The sequence below is a fragment of the Tinamus guttatus genome, unplaced genomic scaffold (genome assembly GCF_059628265.1).
Source record: "Tinamus guttatus ecotype Peru unplaced genomic scaffold, ASM5962826v1 Tinamus_guttatus_pri_ptg000271l, whole genome shotgun sequence".
NCBI lineage: Eukaryota > Metazoa > Chordata > Aves > Tinamiformes > Tinamidae > Tinamus > Tinamus guttatus.
The window spans coordinates 458,174-485,632 of NW_028288805.1; the positions used below are offsets into that span (position 1 = coordinate 458,174).

Below are 27,459 nucleotides of genomic sequence, written 5' to 3' on the forward strand. Positions count from 1 at the left end.
GTCCTTACCATGGAGTCACTCATCACACAGGAATTAACTGGGGCAAAAAAACACAATGTTCATCCTAACTTGGAAGAACTTTTACAGAACCAGGCATAAATGTTCATTCACAGACTGCAGTCTATTATTAAAAGCAGGCATTAAAAACCCACCCCCACTTAGTAAGGACCAGAAGTTACCAGTTCACTTGTGACAGAAGAATCCGTGGCACTATCCGAGCACATCATTTTTTAACTGAAAGTAAACACTATTTTCTTGAAGTTGAGCTGCAAACACCTTCATCCTGATGCCCATGCACAGATGCCCAGAGCTGGCCATTGCTGAGGAATCACATGAAAGGCCGTGTGCCATTTCCCAGCCCACCGGCATCCTGCTGTCCACAAGGAGCAGCCTTGGCCGCACTGCAGCCCGGCCTTGCTGCTACGGTTTGCACAGGCAGCTCCTGCGCCGCCATCCTCCTCCTCACACTGCCACAGCTTGAGGCTTCTGGGTCAGGATGACTACTCGGTCACTTCTCAGAAAGTGCAGACAACAAAGAGGGTTATAAAAAGGTTTTATTGTTTACTGAACAGAAGATACCTACCAAAGACTTATTACAGAGCAACAGAAGTTTCATAATTGCCTCAGAATGGCCAGAGTTGGAAGCTGAAGGGAGTTAGTTAACTGCTGTTCTCAGTGTCATTCGTGAGGCTCTCCGCAAGGTCGCTTAGCCCAGCTTTGCTGAGCGCAGTGATGAGGTTCCCGGGTGTCGCGTGGGACCCCTCCTGGTCCTGCCAGGCCACCAGCAGCTGCTTGGCTCTCATCTTCATGTCTTCGCTATCCGACTCGATCTGCCGTATGTCAGAGTCCTTCATCTCCAAATAGGGGGCCAAAACCTTCCAGTGCTCCCCAAGCTTGTTGGCAAATGACTCGATTTGTTCGCCCGTCATGGCCTTGTCCCGCTGCACCTCTGGACCTGGGAAAAAAGTGGATCACAGTGCATCGAGGAACGCCTCCAGCAGGCACAGCACTATCTATCATCTGCCCCCTTTTAAACCTGTTACTTGTCCACTAACAGGCTAACACCTTCCAGATAGATAGTCTTTAAATTCTACTCAAGAGCTTTGAGCGCTCTCAGCTGCATGGATTTTTACAGAAGTATGATCTGTTTTTCAAGAGAAAAACACCCCTTATTGTCCATGCAGATGAAAAACGTCTTTCTCAAGCACCACCTGTTTGACTGAAAGAAAATTGCTCAAGTCTTCAGTACATCGGAACTGCCTCCTCCAAATGGAAACAGATTTTTCACAAGTAGCCTACAACGTTCAACACACAGGTCAAATAAAATGCAGAGTGCTCTTTAGAATTTAATTTTCCTCTAGGCTTGATCTCAGTCAAAAAGCATTTGCTTCCCTTTTATTGTGTTGCTAAAGACTGGAACAGGAAACAAGTGAGATGCTCCTACTAACAGCAGGAGCATGAAGAAGATATTAAATTTAGTATGTAGTCAGTACTTCAAGGTATTTGCTCTCATTCTGGCATCAAGATAAACACCAAATACTGTGCTTTGCTGAGAATCCAGCTGTTGGATTATATTACCTAAGTGGGTTTGCAAGTTTATAAACCTCATCGTGGTTTATAAACCTCATCTGTACCTCACCACCTATGGTCATTTCATACCATTCTAAACAACAAAAAACACCCTGAAGGATGAATTACCTATCATGGAAGTTGACCATACTCTTATTTATATCTCTATATATCTCATCCTTGCACCACCTAAAGAGCCAGCTGACGCAGACTTGAGGGTTTAACTCTTTCCAAGCTCATCAGTCACTCACTCGTGTGAACTAAAGCCACCGCATCAAGGCGGGAGAATGGAGGAGCACGGGCAACACCACAGAAGCACTCACGTTGCTTCCATAACTCCTAAGCAACTGAGTGTGCAGCAGACTGCACCCACCCCATCTTTGCTTTAAGACAAGATTTAAAGAAAGATGAACACTCAGCGCCGTGAAGCCGGGCAGGCACTTTGTGGTAACGCTAAGCTGGAGATCTCCTGCACTACTGACAGTGAGACTGGGGGAAAGAGAGGCCAGGAGGCTAGATGGAAAAGGGCAACAGAAAAGAGATTTACACAGACCCACAGAAGGCTTCCAAATAACAGAAAAAAATGTATTTAAACAAAATCACGAGGTGAGAGGACAACCACCTGTGACCACTGCGAGTTTCCACCTAAGAGGCAGGTGCAGAGACATGACAGGAGGGAAAAGGAGGATGAGATGAGGAGCATGAGTGAGGATGGAAGAAGGCAGATTCACAGGCACAGGAGACAGGGAGGGAGAGTTAAGAGCAAGACATACTGAGATGACAGGGCAGAGACAAAGTGAAGGGACTACTTAATGCAGAGGAGCAAGAGATGACCCGTTGGGAAGGTTGCCCTCCTCATGGGGCAGCCTTTGCCTTCCAGACACTGAAATGAAGCAGAAAGAAGGACCTCCGAGATGGACCAGGTGTGCTCAGGAAGGCTGCGTAACCAGCCAGCGCAGCGGTGCTGGGGGAGACCCACAGCTACTGAAGAGTAGGAACAGGGTGAGAGGGGCTGGGAGCACTCGGGTGAGAGCGAGAGGGGCTGGGGGCACTCGGGTGAGTATTCACACAGCAACACCCACGTTTCCAGTATAAACAGCCAGCAACACTGTAAACAACCACCACGTAGCAGGAACAGTGGTGGAGGGTCCCAAAGCAAAATCCAGCATGAAAGAGCTGGACAGGAGCAACAGGAATCATGAAACTCTGGGGCCACCAGTCGTGTGCCGGAGGTGGCGCCTCCCGGTTATGACGGTGGGTACAGGGGAGCATCAGGGTAAGCAGGACGGTGACCCTAGGCAGGAAGTCTGGTAAAACACAACTTCTACCATATGCACCAAGAACTGTGGAACTGTGAAAAGACCAAGAACATGCAAACCTTACTTTCATTGTTTTCCTTTAATAAAGCATCATTATCTTCCTCATCTTCATCTTCGCCTGTTTTTATTTCTTCAGAAGGAGGCTACAATGAGAGAACTAAATATCATTGGATGAATTTTGTGTTTAAAGAGAAATTTTACAGCTGTACGATGGCCCCTGCTGTGTGTGCTGGAATGGAAAATCAGATATGACCCCGCTCAAGAATTTAAAATCCCCCAGTCTTCTGTAACCAAACACTAGTAACAAATGTTCTAATAAAACACAGTATTACTAAAAAAGTCTAACAAAAGTATCCACTGACTTTACAGCATTATCTCCTTTTTGTAATAACTACAGCTAAATTTTACCTACTCACAGAGCCTTGCAACTTCCTTATAAAACAAAACAAACACAACTTTACACAGATCTGCACTCCTGAAGAACACTTTTTTATTCTTCTTCACTAATTTTGTTCCCCTCTCAGGTGATAATCCATACGCTCCTGCTTCTCTGCCCAGTAGTTAAACACAACAAACAAATACGCCAACAACATTGCTTTGATTTAGCTGTCGATCAGACGAGATGAACAGAAGGCCTCTTCTTCCTAGGCTTCTATCTCAGGCCTTACCTATGGCGTTTTTTTTTTTTTTTTTTTTTGCCACAGCATCTGATAAGCGACAGTAATCTCATCAGAAATACTGCATAAAATGGTATCTTACATATTAAATATACATTAGCTAACATCCACGCACAATATCTTTTTCCTAAAACACTTTACAGGAACCAGCTACTGCTGACTGCTGAACATGCACAAGAGCAACAGGATTCAATCCCAGCCTCAGCTTGGGGTAGTTTTGCTTTACAGACCCACAGGTCACACCTGTAGCAAACTTAAGTGGAAGGTTTGGGAAATGCCAGTCCTTCTGTGCCCCCAAAATGGGAATCTCTCTTACAGTTGTGTGCCAAGGGCTGCAAAGGACGGCACAGCCCAAACTGCTGCTGCTGGACGCGCGAAGGGGCAGGCGCCCGGACGTGCCGGCCTCCAGGCTCTGCCTTTCCCGACGTGTTGGCAGAGCTCCGGCCCCGCTCCCGGCCGCGGCGCAGAGACCTTCCTGCCCCCAGCTCCGCCGGCGTGCAGGAACCTCGCGTCACCGGGGCCATTTGGTCCCTGAGCCCAGGCAGAGCTCTGCAGTTAACCTGTCACCAGCATCACAGTTAACTGCTCCGAAGTTCGGCGTTACTGAGAGCCCCAAGGATGAAGCCAACTTTATTTGCCACTTTTACCTTAGTGCACAAGCCTTTTTCTTTTGTCCCCTTCTCCCCCCATGCCAAATGAAAGATGAGCAAGAAGTCAAATGCATTCAGAAGTCAAAGGACGGCACTACTTACAGGCAGCTCCTTGGCTAATTTGATTACCATGTTCTCTAGATATTCTGGTAAACTCTTGAACTGTTGGTTTGTTGGCTGGAAGAAGTGGGGACTCCTGCGTGCTAGTAATCTCAGTGCTCTCCAGCCGTAGTTAGAATTGTTCACAGCCCTATAACAAAATACAAGGTTGGTTGGTAACAAACTTTCAGCTATAAAAGGACAGAAAAAGATCTGAGTCATTTCCTAACTAATATCATGCTGTCCAAGCTTATAAAGCTCTTTGTACATTGCTGGAGTCCTGCACAGATATTGGTAATACAGAGAACAGACTGTTTTCTTCAACAATCTAAACATGAGGGAGATTAAAATCAAGAGAAACAAAACAAACATTTACATACTTGTACTTATTTTCAACCATGTTTTCAGGATCTGCCTGCTCAATAGCTTCTTCAAAAAATTCCTCCAGTGTGGGCATGTACTCCCTAAAAAACAAAAAGAGAGAATGTGTGAAGAGAATGAGACTGTAACAGAGTTGTTTTTTTCAGTTCCTTCATATACTTCTTAAACTACATTCACAGAGACAAAAGAAAAATCTTCTTCAAATGTAACATTTGCAATTAAGAGAAGACTCTGCTAGCTACATGTTGCTACGAGATTACTTACCACATAGTCACTGGAGTGCCTGAGCAGTTGCCAGCACTGCCTATTAAAGTGCTCAACTCTTCTGCTATTAAAAGGCGACATGAACAACTGTAAAGACTGGTCAGTGAAAAGGACTAGGGAGATGCAAGACAAGAATTTTGGCAATAAGGAAGTAAGAATTTCATAAAAATGCCTGTTACAACTGGCTGGCTGACGTAGAAACATCTCCTATGGTAACAGCTCAGACCCCTTGGGAATCAAAATGCCTGTTAGTTTTGTACAATTTAACAGGAAAGAATAAGCAGCACATGGTTTCCTGCCCCGTACACTGGGGCACTTCAGTTTCACCTGCATCGGAGAAAGCAGGACAACTGCTGCCCAGTCCATTTACTTATGGCCACTAACTTTCCAGTGGAGAAAGCATGAGGTAGCATAATGTGGCATTTGCCAAGGTTTGCATTGTAGGGGCTCCCATGCCTGTTCAAACACATTTATTTCACTGCCTGTGGCAGCACCTGTGCTGTTTGCTGAAACCACTTCAGTTAAAGTCCACCCAACACAGGTCTTAATCTACATGTATCAGAACAAATTGATCCCCACTACAGAAAGGACATGGACATAGTGGAGAGTCTGACTGAGCTGGAGCTGTTCATCCTGCAGGAGACTGGTGAGGAGGATCTTTTCAACATGTATAAATTGCCTGATGGGGACAGGGGGCTGAAGGGAAAAGCAAAAAAGACTGAGCCAGACTCTTCTCCATGGTGACCAGTGGAAGAAACACAGTTGTGACCAGGCAGGCAGAAACAGGAACAGAGTGAAACACACAAAATTCCATTTGAGCTAAAGGAAAAACTCCTTTACTGTGAGGGTGACTCAGCACACAATTTTCTCTCATCTGGTGCTATTAAGAGCACATACCTGCATGTAAACCGAGGCCTAACAGCCTGCTAACTGCATCAGAGCCAGGCCTGGCAACTGTCCTCTGTTATGTAAGCTGCTCAGTTATACAATCACCCTCCATGAAATGGAAGTTTTCACCTTCTGGTTTAGATTTTACTTTACTAAGCAATACAAGTTACCGACAGCACTTACACTAGTAAACGGAACCATGAAGGGATTTCAAGACAAAGTTCCATATAATTAGCTACTCTCAAGATATAAAGTAAAATGGAATACTATACAGGATCAGCCTACCTGCTTCCCTTATAGGGCTCTGAAATAAGTGTGATTTTGTATAGCCAGAGGGCTGAAAGCTTTGGGCAATAATGTACCTTTGCTTACCTACCTGCTCTCAGATTTACAAGCTTCCATGTTGTCAGGACATAAATTCCAAAGACGTGTTAGCTCCTCACTGCAAGAGAAACATAAATCCCTGTTAAAGTCCAAGTTCATCACTCAGTAAAGACACAGAAGATGAGCTACTGAAATCCTCACCCCAAAGCTTTTCTATTCCATTTCCATTCTACTCCCTTGTTGATCTGTGATTAGAAACAGTATGAAATTCTCTTTCCAAATTAGGAAACTTTGGGCTGTTTCACTTTGATGCATGAAATATTTTATTGCTTTCTTTTTTGGAGAGGACATTTTACTAAATACTTGGTACAAGGTCTGGAAGGCTAAGATAAGCCCAAAATCTCCACAACTGAGTTGGGTGAACAGTTACAGTGAAAAGACTGAAATTTCTGCTGCAGAGAGAGTGGGAAAACTTAGCACTTGGTAACATCCACAATAAGCTACTTTTTCTCATGAGGACTCATCATGGAGAATACTTTGCCCCAAGATAAAACAGGTGTTAAGACGACAAAAGAATAAAACCTGATCCAGCAAGTACAAAAACACTGATTTTTCAGTCTGTAACTTAAAGACTTTTTATAAAGTATCTATAAACAAGATGACTACAGAAAGCAAGCCTACTGCAAGCTTTAAACCAAATAACACATTCCTTGGGTAGTTTCTTAGCAGTTTCAAAGCGAGGAAGTCTGAAAATTATTGACTAGAAAAAGCAGCCAGTGACAACAACAAAAATATCTCTGTAGTGAAAAAAGTCAACATACTTCCCCATAAGGATTTTTTTGTTTGGTCCTTTTCCCAAGAAGTCCTCTGGAGCTGGCCTCTTTCTCACAGGCCTCATTGGCTTTGACTCCGGAGGTCTAAATGAGGAGAAAAAGAAGAAAAAAGAAAGAAAGGAAAAAAAAAAAAAAAAAAGTGCTCTAGGATCTAGTATCACACCAGTCATATTAGAGAACAAAATGAGGCTAATTCAGTTCGAACAGCTTCTAGTTAAATCACAATAGAAAGTATTCAAAGGGACTGTGATTCTTGGCAGAGGAAGGTGGGAGAAAGACCAAGAGACAGACAGACAGAGACAAAGAATAAGAAAGAACATGATAAGGTTAAAAAAAAGAGAGACAGAGATAAAGAGAGGGATTTGCCAGACACTAAGATTAGTTCCTTCACAGATCTGAAGGTCTATAGAGTCCCATTGGATAAAAAAAGCAGCAAATAACATTTATTCCAGCAGCACATACTAAATGCTGGTATCATCTGCACTATGATTCCAAGTTTGATTCCCCAAGAGCCCCTGATTTTATGGGATCAGAAAGCGGAGATCCCAGACCACTGAGGTTAGAATAAGACCTACCCAAGCTGAAACTCTGGCTGAGATCTAAAGAGGGAGACAGAATATTTATAAAAGTCAAATTTCAGAATTTAACACCTTTCCCCCGTCCAGCAGTAATTCCTCTCCTCTCACCACCACCCTCCCTTTCATGCCATAGGTCTGTGTGCAGAATGAGTAAGGACGGAAGAGCAATGCTTGCCCAGGACACCACAGCAGTTAAGGAATGTCCTGAGTTGAAATTCAGGCTTTGTCACTCGGCAGTAACTACTTGTGCAGGAAACCTTTTGATGGCTATGTCCACCTAAGCATATTCTTCTTTCAGGTAAGTGACTACCACCAATAGCATACGAAAGGCATACGAGAGAACATTTGTTGGGTACACGACCCTGTCAGAGCTGCAACTCCAAAGTCAGGCAGTCTACCCTGGCATACAGGAAAAATAACCCTCAACTTCTTCATCCTTGGGTATGCCCTTAAACAGGAAGGGGCACAAAACAACCAGCCTCCCCAGTTACTAAATTCTTGGTATTAAAAGAACAAAGGCTACCAGGAGACAGTGAGGGATGCCCTGCCCGCCTGCATGTACAGGAGCACCTCTCTGCTACCATAACAAAGCCATAAGGATTTCTGGCAGGGAATGCACAGAAGGGACATCCATCTGTACCAGTCTCACAGCTGTGTGCATCATCAAGTACACACACACCACGGGCATGTATTTTGAAGTCAAACATAGTTTCAAATAACATAATTTCAAATCAAACTTCTCCTTCATAATGCAGGTACCTTTCTTTCACAAAACTTGGGCAGCCCTCATTTTTCCAAGAGTTCCAGTTTTCTTCAGTATTTAGTATATGCTGGAGAAACATAAAATATTTCAAACTATTAGGGTTATAGCCACTTTCAAAGATGGCCTTACGGTTTTCATTGACGTATTAAAATTAAAGGAAAATTTCATTTTAGCTTGTGTATCTCAGATTATTTTGTGTATCATCAGTTGTGCGCTGAAGTACTTACCTCTACCATTTTTGAGAATCTTTCTCCATCTGGGGGATTTTCTGAAAGAAGCTATAATGAGAAGAAGAAAAAAAAAGGTTAATTTTTTCGTATGATATTTGTAGCAGAATACTAAGGAGGGGAAAAAAAATAAATAAAGGTGGCTACTACTACTACTTCACAGACAACTAATACTAAATACAATCATCTTTTTTGGTGTATTTTTTTTTTAATAGAAGTATCAAATGCACCAACCTGGTAAACTGCTTTTGTAGTATCTTCAATCCAAAGAGACTGTTCATCTGTTAGAACATAGTTTGAACTGGATTGCCAAAAAATAATAAAAAAATAAAAAGACTCATAAAATTGGCCTAACATACAAAGTACACATTTTTTTTGTTTCGTTTTAAAAATTCTCATTGCATAAATGTTTTTAAATGTGAGGAGTTAGCCTACAGAATAAGCAGCACTGAGAAACCAGCATTTAAAATACACACTGAGATGGGGCTGGATCACAACTGAAAAAAGAGGTACTTTGATAGGAGCTCCAATCTCTTCCTTTTGTCGTTGTTGTTCAAGAAACTGTTCTAGCAATTTATAAAAGCAATAATCAGCATTACTATTTCCTGGCATTTTAGGCAGCATTCTGTAGCAAGAAGATCTTCACATACAGATCTCAAGGTCGATAGAGATTTAAAAAGAAGCCACCTAGGGAATAGCTGGTGCTGCTGCCCAAGGAGAGGTGCTGCTCCTTTGAAGTCTCTATTGGTTGGCACTCCGTTAAGCCCTCTGCTCCCCGGAGATTCCATTAAGTCACCAATCTGGCAGAAAACTCACTCTGCAAAATTGAGCCTTTTTGTTTGCTTGTTTGCTGAACAAACTTGGGAGAGCGCAAAGAAACACCAGAGCCACTGCAAGGGAGGGCAGAGAATGATGTAGGACGCAAAGGTAGGAATGAGACCTTCCCTTTCCAGCAGCAACCAACTGTTAATGGACTTCGAGCCATCTCCCACGCCAGCCTAAGGCTCTGCAAGTGAAAGAGCTCTAGAACCAGCAAATTAGGCTTCCTCAAAACATTTTGGTTTCACTCCAAGTTCTTAGCTCCCCACCTCCAAAACACGAATATTCCCACATTACCTTTTGAATTTGACCTGTCCCTTTAGATACTGAAACAGTATTAGATACTGCAACAGGATGTGACGGCGAAAGTTACTGTCACTCAGCTGTAAATCCATCAGCTAAACAAAAAACAAAAGAATTATGTATGCTTAGTGTCTTTAAAATACATGTGTATAGACAACTGCAAAATCCAACAGAGATTTCTGGATTATCCAGAAAGGGATTTCTTTTTTTACAGAAGGATAAGGCACCACAGAACCTGTATTCCATATCAGCAAAACTTTGTGGAGGATCAGTACAAGAATCAGTAAAACTGTCCCACAACATAGTTCAGAGAAGACAACTGTCAAAACTCTTAATGAAATCCATCACTTAAAAATGTGAGGAACTGAGTGTAAAAGTAAACAGTAAATTTCTAGTTTTTTGTTATACTAATTTTATACTGCTGGAACTTCACAATCTTCTACTGAAGACATCACTCACTCTGAAATGAGCAAGTTGGAAAAATATATATTGTTTTTGCCCCCTCTCCAATAATTGACTAACAGCTTTTCTACAAATTACATGCTGTGACACAATTTGGCTACCAGAAAAGTGAGCACTCTCACCAAAATTTGCACACTGATACACTGCTTGATTTTGACTCATGTGCTGCAGAATAATAGATCATACAAATGAAGCAGCTTCAGATTCTTTGAAGAAATGGAGCCTTGACTATTAAGTGTTATTTACGTGGCTACTTCTATATGTTCTATGTTATTTATTGTTTTAAAACTGTTGATACATTAGTACAAAGTTTTTTGGGAATTTACCTACTCTTCAATCCCAGAAAAAAAAGAAATCTCATTTTGCATCAAGACTTACTTTCTGTCATCTGCTGGTGCTTGGATCTAAGAGACAGACGATGACTTTACTACTAATTTCAGTCTAGTGCTGTATTTTTGTGATGTTAACAGAATACAAAACTCTCGAGATCTTTTTCAAAACAACTTTAAGACCATAATCAGGTAGAAAACAGTTAATGCTCCATCTGCCAAGTGCAGAATATGTAGTTGCAAATGCAATAAAAAAGGGCGACCGATCTTTAAATATCTACTCTAACTTCCCCTCCTAACTGTAAGCGTACACATCAAACGCCATAAATATACCAAAAATAGGACACACCAAGCCATCAACTGCCAGAGATAATTCAATAAATCATGGAGAAAAGAAAACACAAATAAATAAAGAAGAAATCTTTCCAAAGAAAGTGGCCAGACATTGGAACAGGTTGCCCAGAGAGCCGGTGGCACTTCTGCCCTTGGTGATATTCAAAAGGTGTCTGGACACAACATGGAGCAACCTGCTCCATGTTGGCTCTGCTTGGAACGTTGGGGTGAACTGGATGAGGTACCTTCCAACCTCAGCTGTTTGTGATTCTGAGAAAAGAAACCACATACCTTTTCACTAGTTAGGAACTTCGCAAAATATACATGTTCTCCTCCTGTTTTTAGTTCTTCCAACTTTTTCCGGGAAGCTTGAGTGTCATCCAATTTGTAACTTTTGAAAACAGCCAAAACTTCTTCTGAGTACTATAAAACAAAGTTATTAAGCGCATGAGAAAAACAACTTTGCAGTTAATTAGAAAACTGTACTAGACTTAGCCCAGAGTGGAAAAATCATTTGTAAACTTGCTTTTCACCTGAGAAAGTCTATTTGTCACACTGACCAGTACATAAAATAAAAGTTCACTAAGATACATATGACTTTCAGAGAAGGTTTTTTTTTTAATCATTTCAGAAAGTCTAATCTTTTGAAGCATTTAAGATATGCTAAAAAAAAAATGATGTGAACAATGCATTAATGTTTTCTTGTTTAGATGTTATCAAAAAACAAAAAATGATGTTCACTGCTGCATTCAAATATCACTTAATTTGTTCAGAATATGTACAAGAAAGGTACAGCATGAAAAATTACATTTGCAGTGCTACTCTTAAAAATAATTCAGAACCTTAAAACTGCAGTGAGGGAAACCTATCAAAGGTCATCTGAAAGACCTAAGCCTGGTTCAACCTCGTCTCCCTGAACCATATTCTTTCTTTGGGGATTTTATATCTTAGCAGCAGAGTACAGAGAATGAGGATTAAAAAGACTTTCTTACAGATAAATTAAAAATCAGTGGTAAATTGTGAAGAAACCAGTATAGCTTCCGGATAAATCATCCTCAACATTCAGAGCTGGCAAAGCTGAAACACTGCTAATAACTATGGAGCTGGCTCAAGGGGAGGTTCAAGTCATTGCTTCTATTAAAAAAAAAATAAAAATAGAAATAAAAAAAAGTTTCATTAGAATATTTTCCAGTGTAGGATCCCACTGAGAAGACTCCATTTGAAAGCAATAGTAACAATAATTGCACCTGCATTTAGTGCAGAAGATCTAGGACCAAGTAAAATTGTTTTTCTCATTATAAAAAGAAAAAAAAAAAAGAATCCCACACAGTTTCTGCTTTCTGCAGCTGACATTATTAAAATGGCACTTCTAACATTATTGCAATATATGAAGTGTCGCTGTAATTGACAACTAGTTATAAACTTGAGCTTTATTAGAAGATTTACAGGACATCTTAACAAACTGGTTTATGTCAAAGGCTCATTTTAGAAAACAGCAAAATACATTTCCCCATTCACTACTATTTTTCATTTGCATTAGCAGTTCCATCTTGCACAATCTCTCTTTTATTCATGTAAACGGCAATTTTTAAATAGGCTTAAGTGTTGAAAGAACAGATTCTGATTACCTTAAGAAAAGTTTTCCATGAGACTTTTTCATAGCACTGCACAGGATTCCGAAAGTAATCTTGAAGTGACCAGAATTTTCTATATAGGTTGTAATCTATTGGAATGGAACTGAACAACAACAGTTATGAAAACCTGTATTCAAAGAAATATATTAAACTCAAGCCCACTCAAGAATGTGCAATCCCCTAAAATATCTTTTATTTTGTAAGCAAAATAATGAAACTAACAGTGAGTCCTTCCTGAGGAGACTGTAATACAGAATTTATCCTTGTAACTTTTCCATCCAGTCTTTGTTACTTTCTTACCATAGAGGAAGCACAAAAGGTAAGAAGTTTTACAGTAATTGGACAAGATTTGTCAAGATAATTGGGAAAACTGTGTGAGAGAGAACACCATGATGTTTTCTGACCAATAAAACTGCTACCTTTTCAAATAATCTGTATATTTCTTTCCTCCTCCAGGCAATCTCCACTTAAACGGAGAGACACTGCCATCCTGCAACTAATCTTAAGAGGGCAGGAGAAACATGATTCTAGAAACTGAATTTGAACATTGAGATTAGTGCTAGTGATTTTCCACAGAATTAAGTTATCCACCTAGAATTTCACAAGAAATCAATGCTTGATTCATATTCTTCATTTATTAGACCTCATTTTACAAAACACTCCTAAAGTATGACCTCAAGCAGAATTTTCATCTGCAGTAACAAGTGCCTATACTGCATGTTAATTAGACTGGTAACTTGTAGAAAATTACCAAGAGCATGAGTGACACTGATTTTCTCAGGTCTTCTGGTTAAAACAAAGAATGACTTACAACAAGCAAAGAAGAAAATCCAAAGCCCATATTTATACAAGTCTTTTCCCCATGCTGTAATAAAATTATTATTTCATTATGAAAGCTAATTAAAAAAAAAACCAAAAAACACACACAAACATGTGATGCTCATGATAGCAAAAATTCACAAAGCTAGGAAGCAAACTGAAAAAAACCACACTGTCTAATCCAAGTTGTGTGTTATTACCACTAGCCAAGAAATCTGTAAAAAAGCCAGTGCTTTGCATATGCTGCATGTCTTCCTCTTTCCATCAGGAGTGTGGTTAGGTAGAAAAAGCTTCACTGAATACATCCACTCACACACAGTGGTCTGCCAAATTAAGAACTCTGCAGCTGCTTCAACTAATGTAATGAAACTCTTTTCAACTATGCCTATTATAATTCAGGTATTGGCAATCTATTTTACCTTTAAGTAGTTTAATTTTATCCATTCTTATGCTGCAAGCCAGAAAATATAAATAACTTCCAAAATGTCACATAGTTATTTATAGTATAAATACATAACTTATTAATGTTTTCAAAATTCAAGTTTTCAGCTGACACTGGGTAGGTTAAAAAATTAAAGGCCATTAATATCCTCATGTGGATTCTCTTGCTCTTACTTTCAGAAATTCAATCTGTTTTTTAAAAACTTCCTAACAGGAACTAGCTGTAACTACTCAAGTTTGAAAATGACTGCTTAAATGCCTATGAACATACTTTCTTTAGAGAAGATTTGCTGTTTTTGTGGAATTCACCAGAACACTTTGTGCACTGGAGAACTTCCATATGATCCAAGCGTGTTCAGTATGACCAAAGTGTGATCAAAGCTTTTTCAGTACTTGTCAATATATTCCAAAACAATAAAAAGTGTAACTTCTCCAAGATAAGCAAAAATCTCAATAAATCATTTAAGGGTTATTTATGAAACTAGCTCCAAATAGTTACTTCATAAGATTTTGTTTCACCGCTTAGAATTGTTATAACCTCACCAGCTTGTTGGTGCTTCATCATCTCCCATTTCACCTTCTTCTACATCCATTCCTTCCTCTCTCTCCTCTGCATGCTAATGGGAAGAAACAATTTAAAATTAATACAAATGCGATGGCAATTTGTACAGAGTTTTCATGCTTTTTTTTTCTTTTATATATTTTATTACACTTTAGATCACAAAGTTCAAGATTATAATTCAAAAGATCATTCTAATGAAGTGCACAGCATATTCCTGTTTTAACACCATTCTGTACCTTGGAAAGTAAAACTTCCCTTGTTTTCTACAGCCAGAACCACAGCCTATTACAAAAACTGAAGGGACAGCTTTATACTCTGTATTCTATGTGAAAACCTTATCGCAGTAAGTGACGATGCTCACCCCTCACAATCAAAACAAAATCAATTTTACTCTTTTTAACTAATAACATGCCAGTTTCCGGAATTAGCAGTTTGGCTTGGAAAAGGGGCAGCTGATTTATAAACATATAATTCTAAGTATCAATCACAGTAGTATATTTCTGTGAAAATAATCTTATAGGCTCCCAGAAAGATTTTCTGTAGAATAAGCAGAAAGTGTCATAGGAATTTTCACCTTCTGTCCTAGAGTGCTCTCATGTTCATTGGTATTGAAAACTGTGACATTTTCCAGGTTAAACTGACTCTGCAAGTTAAGCCCTGTGGAAAACAAAGCATCAGTCTGAGAAGCTGTGAACTTCATTCAATTAGTTGTTTGCCAGATATTATTACTAAATTAAAAGCAAAGTATTTTAAATTAAAGCATATGAAATCTGTGTTGGAAATCAAAACAAATGAAAGCCACTTAGAAGTTCTAGCACAGACCCAGTAACTAAGGCAAAAGTTTAAAAGAATTTTGGTCTATAAAGTGAACTTAAGATTCAGCATAGTTAGTCTTTGTTATATATGTGTGATGAAATACAAAACACTCACCTGATTTTTCTGAAAGCGGAAATAACCTAGCCAAGAACAGCTGAATTCTTCCACAGAAGACTGTGTTTTGTGACTTAGATAATCTTCTTAGGAGGTCTAAATGTTGTAAAAATTGAACATTCTTACTATTTATCACCCTCACATTTTCTCAATCACAAGTATTTATTTAGGAGTTTCTAATTACATGACCTATACAACTAATTGTATAGGTAAGCTTTGTAAGCTTACCATCTTCTGACCAACCATATTTTTCCCTAACGCATTTTATCAAATCTCTTAATTATTACAGTGGCAAGAGAAGTTAAGTTTAAAAGGAATCCTTCCCAAACAAACATTTTCTCTGATAGCAGCCTTGTATCCAGCTGGAGGATAAGTAACTCTCAGGTGTTCTTCTATGACTGAAGAAACATTGATGAAAAAGATTACCCTAGGGTCAGAATATTTACATCAAACAGCAAGATTTACGAATATCTACCAAGATGAGCAATCCATCTATTAAATAATAAGTAATAAATAAGTAATAAAGTTACTTCCTCTAACATTCATGAAAAAAAGTGTAACTCACCATTGCACATTCGCAGCAAGTAATTTTTCCCCGCAGAATAAAACATATTCTGAAATGGATTGAAGGCATCAAGATCATTGAGAGACAGCAAAACCTCCTCAAGTGTATTGTTTTTAATTCAATCACATGTCATGCGTAAATATGAATCATTTCTACTGTTGTTTCTCAATTCAGGTTCTTCCCTTAAATAATAGATGGGTTTTACAAAAAGGCAAAACAGAATAAGCAGTCTCACTAATTTCAAGGAAACATAAAATTTAAATCTAGCTGCCAAAGGTAGTTCATTGGCAACAATGAACTGCAACATCAGCATCCATTTTTCTCCCTCAAACGCACTAATTTAAGTCTCATTGCCTTTATTCTTCCAAGTGCATTTTATGTGTGACTGAAAGAGAAACATTCAAGCTTTAGAGTATTCACAGTACTAGAATTTTTGCAGCAGGATATATTTTTTAGATATTTTAATTAATGATAAAAGACAATTCTTGAATAAAAGCATGAAAGACAAGGTTATCTGAAATAGAATAGGAGGGTCAAGAAATCAGGCCAGAAAAACACTGACAGAAACCAGAATACTCTCTGGGTATTCCTGAAGCAACCTGCTGAATTCTTGCTGTTCATGGTTCTAGCAGTGCTACAGTTTCCAACTAAGAATCTAGAGATCCAAGATGTCTTATGCTTCTGAAGAAAATGCCTGCAGGTTACCTCTTCAATTAACAGCAACTGCAGCACAAGACACTCAGGAGCTGATCACAGAAGCTCTTCTAAAGTAACGCACTACTGTTCAGCAAGAAAGTAACATGCTCAAATTGCCCCAAGCCCCCGTTTGTTCTTCAAAAGCAGAAATATTTTAGGGTAATATTCTTGCTACAGTCCTGTAACGAAAAACTAATTTAGAAAGTGACCCAGTCTACTACTTTTTCTGCAGATTAGAGTGAAGGAATACCCTACAATACTAAAGAAGGAAGTGCATAAGTGAAGGTCTCCATACAAATCACACATCCTAAGTTAACTTTCCAGTTTCTGAATGTCAAACATGCTGTAGAGACAAAGTGGCCAAAAAAGAGTTAAAACAGAGCATCAATCAAAATTATGATTTTTTTTTCAATTAATTTTCTAACCTCTTTTACCTTGACTCCTGGTTTTTAAGCTTCAAAATAAGATTTACTCAACATGACTACTTTAACATAAGTAGATATAAAAACAATAAAAATAATGTTTGCAAAAATGGTTCAGGTAGACTAAAGTTTTGCAATAACTATATTTTGGAAAAACACTTACAGATTTCCATGTAGCAACATTTTTCTCCACAAAAGTGAAGATTTTGTCACACTGATCCAAAGGCAGGCAATCCAGAACATCTCCCAGAAGAACAAAAGGGGTTGACGCAGTGCAAATGCCTACAAGGAATGGGAAATACTTCATTCAGAAAATTTGAACCTAAATGAATAAAGATGTTTGGAAGTTAAGGGACACTATGTTAAAAAAGTTCTCTGGATTCCTAAAAATGTTAACAAAAACATCAAAGTAAAGTATACACTTCCACTGAACCTTATGTATGCATATTCAAATAAGCATTAGCAGAGCTTTGCATTAATGCCTAGCAAATAATAAAACAGATGAAAACCTCAGATTCATCCAAATAAAAAAATGAAATTAAAACAAAAACAACCCATCATCAACCACCAGTAACAACAAAGCAAATTTTGCTATGCTGCTTAGAAGGCTTTTGATTCAGGCCAACAGTGTGAGCTTCCACACACGTTTTCTGGCTTATCCAGAAATTGGACTGTGAGCTTCCACACATGGTTCTTGGCTTACCCAGACACTGGATTAGATGCCTGTGCCTCTCACAATTACTATGAAACTAGGAGCTTCTTTTAAAGTTTTTACTGACACCAGAAAACCTGCATGCTGCAGTTCTTAACAACCAGGCTTGAATCCATTTGTAGCCCACAAGGGAACTCCAAATCCACACAGCTGGTTCCCCTATAAACCTAGAAAGTTCAAATATCTTTTCCTCAATTAAAACATCTCTAAACTGGCACTCTGTACTTTAGTAATGACTGTATCCATAATCATAGGTCATGTTATTGTACAGTTCACAAAACATATGCATTAAATACACATTTACTAGAACAAAACCATATTTGATAGACATATGAAACATATAAACAGAAGGAAGAGCATTAAAGGTCATTCAGATGGTTTTAGCATGACCATCTCTGTCACACAAGACAGCTGGAATAACAGACCCAGGCATCTGAAAAACAGCTGTGTACTGTTATGGTGTCAGTAATATACAGCAAAATATGGGTCAGCATTTAGGAGACTAGCACAGACATTTAGGAGACATTATGTTTGGCTCTGAAAGTGACTAAAAAGGAAACCTAGGATAAGCCTCTTAACCTCATAGTCACATTGGCCTCACATTTCTTCGATGGGAGACATCGAAGCATTTTACAGGGAGTCAAAAGAGCATTAGAAAACCCTAATTATGTTACGACCAAAGCCACTTGTGCAACAGATTTATTCAACCACCAACCTAATAATCACATACTATCTAGCTCATTGCTTTACTGACTATTTTCAAGAAAAGCAAGGTGGTAAATGAACAAATGAAAATCCAAAAGATCACATCCCTAAAACTGCTACCAGATTCAAGGAGAAGATGCTCACCTTCTGTGACTCCATTAATAGCAAGAGAAATAATTGCCAGGAGATTTTCACATGGTGCTTTGTTTATCTGAAGAAACACACAACAGGGTTGAACTTCTCTGTTTTGACGTTAACATACTTAATGAAACCAAAATTCTTGTTTTCTAAACAGACACGTTTTAACTGGTTTTGACACTCTACCTCCCCAAATTCCAAGCATTCTATTAGCAGATCCATCAATTACTCTTTTTTTTTTGTTTGTTATGAGCAACATTTCTTGACCTTTTCTAGCCATTAAAGATCCTGAAATACCTACTGTGTAGATGCTTTTTTACCCTTGAAAACAGTTATCCCACATTCTGTCTCAATAAAAGCTATATCAAAACAAAAATAGTTTGAGTCTTTCCATCTACTTTCCTGCAGTACATGCTAGTAGTAGATAACTCACTCCACTCTGGAAATATAATCGGAGAATAACGTATATTTATGAAATCAAGTCATAGCAGGTTTTCAGAAGCATTGCAAGGAATTGCTGGAAAAGGCTAAGTAAGCATTTCTCATCAATGTTGTATCTGTAAAATCACAATTTCATCCTACCTACTAATCTTATTTTGCCTATATTAAGTTTTAATTTACATAATTTGTGTTTTTTAATAAACACTATTCTCCAAAACTAAATTAAGTTGTTGTCAAATTAGTATATGTTAACTTTCAAACAGAAGTTTAATTTACTTCAACGGATAGGCTATAGCAGCTTGAAATACTTACTATTTCTTCTTCTACAACAACTCTAAAAGTTTGGTCCAAGGTGCATTTTTTTTCATTTTCACTGCAAAAGCAAACATTCTACATTAGTTAATAACAATTATTAAAGACAAGACTGGTAAAAATGATCTGAATAGCTACCTTTTAAAATCAAGTAGCAGCTACCTACCTGCCAGGAATCTGGTTGAATGCATTCAATAAGGGTTTGATGGTTTTGTGATGCAGAGCCTCCCTGGTAGAGGTCTAAACAAGGTAAACACAAAGATTACAAAACCATTAGGAAAGCAAAGCTATTCTGATGGATCACTTGCCTCCTCTACCTGACAGAAAGCAGAAATACTAAGGAATCTACTTTTGATATATCATGTCAATTTACAAACAAACTTTTATTAAGAACTTACTCACATAGCCTATCTCAAATCAGGGCTAGAAGTACACCTGAAATTACATTTCTAGGTGAAATACAAAGGAACAGGCTACGGTGCCTGGCATTGCATCTCGAACAACTGAAAGGTTTGTAAACAAACTTTCACCTGCCAGGCAAGCAAGCTGTGGTGGTTTAAAACACTACTTCCTGTAGCAAGCTGGTCAAAAATACCTGTAATCAAATCAGTAAAATGAAATAACTGCCTGCACCTCAACTACTTCAGCGAAAATCTCACCCTCTTTCTTTAAGAGTCCAACAAACTAGACCAACACCAGCATAACTGCATGGCCTGGGTACAGCCCCAGCTCAGTCTGCTCTAATGAGGAAAAAGCATCACTCAGCAGAGGTGCAAAGGAGATAAGGACAATAAAGCTATGACATATTTTACTGCAAAGGTTGAGTTACATTAGATTCTAATCTAATTAATTTCAGCTCACTAAACCATGGATACTCTGCTCATTTTAGCTCCCTTGGTTAGGCTAAACTTGTATGAAAAGTTTTTTACTTCTCTTTTTATAGTACTTTAATGAAACCAAGTTTAGCATTCATTACATGAAAACAGTCTCCTCTGCAGAGATATTCCACTTACACCTGGTTGCCGGAGTGCTTCAAACACAGCTGCAGCTTTGCCGCAGGCCTACTAAGGCTAGCATGTGCCTCAGCGTGAGCCAGGACCTTTATAAGTATTCACATTTTTCTTCTGCTGATAGCAGCAGCTGCTGTGGAGAGCTTTTGCTGATAGGATTTTTTAGTATGCAACTGCTAATGATAAAAAACCTGGATATGAAACTAGGATAAGCTGAACTGAAATCAGAACAATTTTATTGTCATATAAGACACCTCTTATCAAGGCTTATCCTGCATTAGCTTGAGAATCCAGAATCATAAAGGTTGGAAAAGACCTTCAAAAACATCAAATACAACCGCAAACCCATCACCACCAGGCCTGTTAACTATGTCCCTAAGCGCCTCATCTGCTTGTTTCTTGAGCGCTGCCAGGGATGGTGACTCCACCACTTGCCTAGGCCGCCTGTTCCAACACTTCACCACTCTTTCTGTGTAGAAATTCTTTCTAATATCCATCCTGAAAGTTCCCTGACACAACTTGGGGCCATTTCCTCTTGTCCTATCAGCAGTTATTCTGGAGATCGGCCCCCGCCTCCCTACAACCTCCTTTCAGGCAGTTGTGGAGAGCTATAAGGTCTCCCCTGAGCCTGCTTTTCTCCAGACCGAATGACCCCAGCTCCCTCAGCCGCTCCTCACAAGGTCTGCGCTCCAGGCCGCTGTCCTCCTTTTAGACTCGCTACAGCACCTCTTGTAGTGCGGGGCCCAACACTGAGCACAGTATTGGAGGCGCGGCCTCACCAGCGCCGAGTACAGCGCGACGATCCCTTCCGCGGCCCTGCAGCTGGCTACACTGTTCCTGACACCAGTCTGGAGGCCGCTGCCCGCCCCGCCGGCCTGGGCACCCTGCTGGCTCATGCCCAGCCCGCGGCCGAGCGGCCCCCCGCGATCCTGGCGTGCCGCGCAGCCCCAGCCCAGCGCACGACCCCCGCGAGCGGCCGTTAACGCTCGGAGCCGCCGCCAGCAGCGAGCACCATCTTGGCGCGCGGGCAGAGCGGGGGAGGGGCGCGGCAGAGCGGCCGCCGCGGCGTGAGCCGCAGCTCCCCGTCCGTGCCGTGCCGTGCCGTGCCGTGCCGCGCCGTGCCGTGCCCGCTCCTCGGCGCCGCTGCGGAGCGGCGGGAAGCGGCGCGGGGGGCCGGGGCCGCTCACCGTGAAGCGGAGCCGCGCCTCGGGCAGGCTGAAGAGCGGCGGCGACATCGTCCCGGCCGCGCGGCTGCTCGGCGCGCGCTGATGACGCCGCCGCCCTCCCTTTTCCTCTCCCCTTCCCTCCCTTTCCCTCCCCTTCCGTGTTTACGCCCCGCTCTGGACACTGCAGGGTGGTGGAGGCTGGAGAGCACCCGTGGGGACCTTGTCTGTGTGACAGGGTATCGCTGTCCCCAGGTGGGAAGCTGGGATTGGTGCGTGTGGTAGGGCTGGAGTTGAGTAAAGCTCTCCATGTCATTCCCCATAGGCTCTCGGGTAAACTCAGGCTGTGTGGTCTGGGGGACGGGGTGCTCTTGGAGGAGCGTGCAGACAAAGAGTTGTTGTTCCCAGGAAGGGAACGCGTCAGGTAGGTTGTTTCCACGCAGTCCAAAGCATGTGCGTAATAAGAATATGGAAACACAAGTGTTGGTTGTGCCGCTGTCAACACGCGGCAGATGTTCAGTAACAGAACATGCCACATGTTGAGTAGAGCAGGACAAAAGTGCTCCGGAGCCTGTTCAATTTGTCATGCTGCCCACTGATAAGTGTCGCTCCCAAGTCAACGCTTCCATCTGGTGAATGAGTCATTTCTGAGCAATCTCCATCCTAGTCGAAATAACCCTTATGTCTTCTGATGAACATACATGAATTTTAAGTTACTCATTCTTTGCTCTGAAGTAAAAGACAAATTAGGAACTTTCCCTAAATGCAAACTTCCCTTTCTTGCTTCGTTTGAGTAATTACATGATCTCAAGTGAAGCTGAACGGCTGCCAGAAACTGTGGGGCTCCGGCCCAACAAGGGACAGGCCTCCCCATGCAGGTGTCCCTTCCCAAGGCTGTTTCCCTAACCGTCCTCTACTGGTCGCTGCTAGACCACAGCTTCACAAGCAGCTGGTCCGATGGTTCCTGAAGACTGAAGGGAGAAGACTGGCTCCCTGCTCTCCTACTCCACTGGAGATGTTTCCTAAGGAAACATCTTACCTGACCCTACCGGAATTGTTCTGAGACCTTGTTCAGATCCTCTGATGTTATGCCTTTCTGAAGAGCTTACTGTAGCTTTAGCCAAAAATATGTAATCCTGAAAAGTGAAATGTTGCAAGAAATATTTCCATATTGTTTTTTTTTTTTTGAGAAAATCGAATGCAATTTTATGATGGATTTAAATGTGGAAAAAACTCTACTGCTATTCTCATTTTGGCTTTTATTTTTTAAAATCTCTCCCATCCTTCTTACCCTTTTCTTCTTTCTTTCCTCACAAACCCCCCACTAATTTTAAATTACTGAAAGTTTTTATTTGTTTGTTTCTTTGGACCCCCCTTCATCTTCTTACCCTATTTCCTCAGAATATGTAATGGAGTGAGTTTGCCAGAAATATTCCGATTTTCCAATTGAAAACAGATTTAAAAACCCTTGTAGTTACTTTACAGTTAAAAATACAGGGAACAATTCAGTTTGGTAAGTAAAAGTGCCCAGTGCCATTATAGACATCTCAGGTGGCTGGAGATCCCTACACACGGCTGGCAGGTGTGAACCAAGAGTCTGGATGTGGAAGATACTTTCATTTTTCCTGCACGCCTTCCCCTTTTGCAGTGAAGAAAGCTGATGTCCTCATTCAAATATAAGCAAGCTCATCCTGTAGCCTTGGTTAGCTAAGTCTCCTGGTAAGCAGAGTGCTTATCTGTCTTTTTCGGATTGCTGTTATGGTCTCCTGGGAAGGCTGGAGGAGATCTTTCTTATTTCTGTTGACATTTCCACCCTCAACAGTGTATGAACAACTGTGAAGGACGGAGTTCTACACCAGATATATTTCCCCATGCACAACTCCTGCCACTCTGAAAACAGGAACAACGTGTTAGCTGAACAGTACTGATGGTTGAACGATACTGAGGAAGCTCCAGGTGGAGTCAGAACATTGTTTTCAGCTGAGCTGCAAAAAGTTTTTTGTTGTTGTTGTTGTTTTCTTTTTTTTACTTTTTTTGTCTTTCTCGGGGAAGAGAAATATTTTTTATGATCTTCTAAGTTTCTCAGCTCGTCTACACTACAGATATCCAACCAGCCAATTGGTTTTGTCTCATTTTAACTCTCCTTCTTTAGTAGTCATTTATTTTTTATTAAATCACTAGGAGGGCTTGACAATTTCAGCTTAGAGTGCAGCACTCCATATGCTGGGTCACCTCTTTTGCCCTTTTGAAATACCAAGACTTCAGGCTTTCAGTCAGAAGCACTGCCTGAGATATGACATGTGTGAGCAGCCCTTCTGCCAGCGTTTGACTCTTCAGCATTTCCATGATTGCCTTCTGCTGCTGTCTCTGAATCCACATTTTTCTGGGAACCTCTCAGAGCTGCTGCTTGCAGCATTCCAATATATGCTTGGATTTCTAGTACCTGCTGTGAGCAAAAGTCCACCCTGGAAGCCCCACAGTGCCGCCTTGCGTGGAGCGCGGGGTGTTTAAAGCCCCGTTTTTTCGCCGCTATGCAGGCACTAGCAGACTGTAACTAGCCCTTGCTGCCGTGCCGAGAGGGTGGATCATTCGGAGCTGCAGATTAGGGCAGCTGGGCCGGCAGGGTGGCTCATGCAGGCCTGTGTGGTGCCTGTCCAGCTTACCTGCTTGTGTTTGTGCTGCTGCTTTCCAGAGGCAGAGCAGCCCAGGCAAGGACTGTGGGGCCTGATGGGGTGTTTTCTGAGAGGGAAAAATGTAGGAGGAGAAAACTTTTCAATCAGCAAAGTCGCTCGTGAGGGGAGGATCTGACAGAAATGTCAGGAGCACTAGAAACTGGTATTGCTGTGCTGTGTTCTCCTGTTTTCAGAGAATCACAGAATGGTTGAGGTTGGAAGGGAATTCCAGAGATCATCTAGTCCAACCCCCCTGCTCAGCAGGGATACCTAGAGCACGTGGCACAGGGTGGCATCCAGGGGGCTTTTGAAGATCTCTAGGGAAGGAGACTCCACAACCTCTCGGGACAGCCTGTTTCAGGGCTCCAGTGCTTTCCATTTCTTTATCATTATTATTTTTAGGGTGAAGGATTGTCATTCCTTTAGCTTGTGTTTTAATTCAGTGAACCTAAAGAAAGCCAAGCATATTGCCCCAGTGTGGTTTCCCAGTTCTCCTAGGCATAGGAGATATATTGGATATCTGGCTGAAAGGTTCAGAATCTGTTTCATAAGTGGGGAAAAAATAAAATAGCCAATATCTTTTTCTTTTTGGAAGAGGCAAAAAGTTGTAAATGTATTCTTCTTTAAATTACATTTACATTCATCTTTAAATTACATTTTAAAATAATCTCTCAAATATGGATGGAATTGCATTTTTCCTCTTGGGCGTTGTGATTGCAGTTAGTTATTCTACCAGTGGAGGGAAGTGTTTGCACAGAAAACGGAGGTGCCAACTCAGAGCTGCTCTGTTTGGTGGAGGCAGTTTCATTTGCGGTTCGACTGCTGGCGCTGGTGTGGCTCTGCTCATGGAAAGCTGGTGGCCCTCTGCCAGGGGAAAGTTTGTCACTTCATCTATAAATGAAACCATTGTTTGACACTGTCTAAAAAGTGCAGAATATGTCAGGACAATACCGGTTCATTTCAAATCACGGGAAGGGTGGCTTCATTATGTTGCAAATAGGCTTCACATGATTTGTTGTCATTTTGAACGAGTCACCTGCCTATACTATGAGACACCTTGAATATTATCCATTTAGGTTTAGGAAAGGTTTTCCTGGCTTTTACAGGACTTTTTCATTATTCCTCATCTCTTACTTTGATATTTGATATAAGCATACTCTAAACTGAATAAAGAGCTCTTCTGAGTAAATCGTTTGAGATTATTTGATTCCCCGACACACTGTATGAATGGAAAGCACACAAGAGCTCTCTGAATAGTGAAAAAAATCACCTTTTAAAATCTTACAAAGATAGTAAAAAGTCAGTCATGAGTGTCTAAAGGAGATAGTGCCAAAGCAAATGGAGTCTTTAAAAATACAAATATTCCTTAAGCCAAGACTGATGTTACAATACAACAGAGAGAAGGACTGCCAACCTGCTGAAAAGCAGTCCAGTATTATTGTTAGTGCGTACAGCATAGGAGATTTTTTTTTCCAGAGTAGATGCTGATAAGCAGGAAGAAAAATGTTACTGTTGTGATTTGTGACACTTTTCTCTTGACACAAGTCCTGATTTTTTTCTCTGCTGGGAACTGTCTTTGTCACTTTCCCACAGATCTGATGTGGAGGGGACCTACAGTGAGTTGTTAGTGCTCAGGCTGGGATATCCCCAATGAAATGTGAGTGCCCCAACAGAGACTGCTCTTCCCATAGCAAAGTCAGCAGCATCACAGTTCTGCTTGCCTCTCTGAGTGCAAGGTCTTGACAACTTGCTTTAAAGCCATCCTCACCAACTCTGTAAGCGAGATGCTGAACTATCGATAAGCAGCCAAAAATTGCTCTCTGCTTCAGGGATCAGATGTGCAATCAGAGGAGCAGTGCTGTGCATCTCTATTGAAGTAACAAAATGCATCACAGCTGTAAACTAACCCTTCAAAAATGCATCATAGATTACAGGTCTGCTACCTGGGAATCTAAGGGGGAAACAAACACGTTAACATTCCCTTCCTTAAATCTAATCTACACAAAATCTGTTTTTAACCCAGAATTAAGACCTCTTGAAAACTTTCACCAGTTGAAAGCTCAGATGAATGAAAGCAATTAATAAAAGCAGTCTCAGAATCAGTATCTCAGAACATCCCTGTGCTCAGAGGGCATTTGAAAGAACAGAGCTAGTATCACCTTGTGTATGTAGCTTGTGCAGTTTGAATTACAAGAGACTTCACGTAAACCAGATGCTATTTTTCTGGATTTCCCTTTCCAAACTGATTTTCCACGATAGCTTCTGCTGTCATTCCTATGGAGTGCTATATTTGGAGCCTCCAAAGCCTCCCCTCTCTGAAGAGGCAAGTGTCTGGAGCGTCTGTCCCCCTTCTTTCCTGGCCTCATGCTCAAAGAGCATCCAATATGTTTAGCACTTTTCTTCTCTGGACAATATTCCAAAGAATTCATCTGCTTAGATTAGTTGTCATGAAAGGTGGATAAATCACCTTACTAGACTAATTTAAGTAGCTTACCTGGTATTTCCGATCCAGTCATGAGAAGCTGCACAGGAAACAGCCTTTCATCTTCAAGACAATTAGAAACACTAATGCACAAGCTACACTACCTTTGGTACATAATTTCAAGAGGCATCCTGCCAGCTATTTTACTATGCTACTGACTGTGAGATACAATTAATAACTTACATGGACTGCTGATGAGGAAACCAGATTAACACAAAAAATAACTCTTCAGGAAATTATATTTATAGTTTTTTTTATATATATAAATGTGTATAGCAAGGAACTTTTTTACCTTTAGGTAGTCCTACTTTTAGTATTAACACTTGTCCCTCACAACATCCTCCTGGGCAAGCTCCGGAAGCATGGGATAGATAGCCAGCTCCTAATCCACAGTGAGGTGGATTAGGCACAGTGAGGTGGATTAGGAACTGGCTGGATGGCAGAGCTCAGAGGGTGGTGATCAGCGGTGCAGAGTCTAGTTGGAGGCCTGTAGCTAGCGGGGTCCCCCAGGGGTCAGTCCTTGGTCCAGTCCTGTTCAATTTATTCATCGATGGCCTGGATGAAGGCACAGAGTGCTCCCTCAGCAAGTTTGCTGATGATACCAAACTGGGAGAAGTAGCTGATATCCCAGAGGGCTGCGCTGCCATCCAGAGGGACCTGGACAGACTGGACAACTGGGCGGTGAAAAAACAATTCAACAAGGCCAAGTGCAAGGTTCTGCACCAGGGGAAGAATAACCCCAGTCACAAGTACAGGCTGGGGACTGACCTTCTGGAGAGCAGCTCTGCAGAGAAGGACCTGGGTGTCATGGTGGACGACAAGTTGATCATGAGGCAGCAGTGTGCCCTCGTGGCCAAGAAGGCCAATGGGATCCTGGGGTGCATTAAGAAGAGCGTCTCCAGCAGGTCGAGGGAGGTGATCCTGCCTCTCTACTCAG

General features: G+C 41.0%; 1 protein-coding gene across 2 annotated transcripts; it reads right to left on the bottom strand.

Annotated features, from left to right (window-relative positions):
• Positions 1–659: 659 nt before the first annotated feature.
• On the bottom strand, positions 660–21,452 carry THOC1 (THO complex subunit 1). Of its 2 annotated transcripts, XM_088527243.1 has the most exons (22): positions 21,393–21,452; positions 19,362–19,435; positions 19,196–19,256; positions 18,449–18,515; positions 17,051–17,169; positions 15,770–15,818; positions 15,205–15,300; positions 14,849–14,931; positions 14,256–14,329; positions 12,447–12,555; positions 11,110–11,241; positions 9,689–9,789; positions 8,807–8,873; positions 8,573–8,623; positions 8,342–8,412; positions 7,580–7,603; positions 6,993–7,088; positions 6,224–6,289; positions 4,695–4,778; positions 4,318–4,465; positions 2,953–3,031; positions 660–955 (listed from the first exon to the last, which is right to left on the bottom strand). In XM_088527243.1, exons 1-22 carry the CDS (start codon positions 21,438–21,440, stop codon positions 660–662), a joined length of 1,995 nt encoding a protein of 664 aa, XP_088383369.1. In that variant the 5' UTR covers positions 21,441–21,452. The 2 variants fall into 2 exon arrangements, with proteins under 2 accessions (XP_088383369.1, XP_088383370.1); XM_088527244.1 differs by lacking the exon at positions 7,580–7,603.
• Positions 21,453–27,459: the final 6,007 nt, after the last annotated feature.

Bases quoted from the DNA above. Each gene is read 5' to 3' on its own strand.
- THOC1 (XM_088527243.1), bottom strand. From the start codon at position 21,440: ATGTCGCCGCCGCTCTTCAGCCTGCCCGAGGCGCGGCTCCGCTTCACG. The intron at 19,257-19,361 runs GTAGGTAGCTGC...TTGCTTTTGCAG, and splicing joins TTCAACCAGATTCCTGGCAG to TGAAAATGAAAAAAAATGCA. The intron at 15,301-15,769 runs GTGAGTTACACT...TACAACATTTAG, and splicing joins CTTGCTGCGAATGTGCAATG to ACCTCCTAAGAAGATTATCT.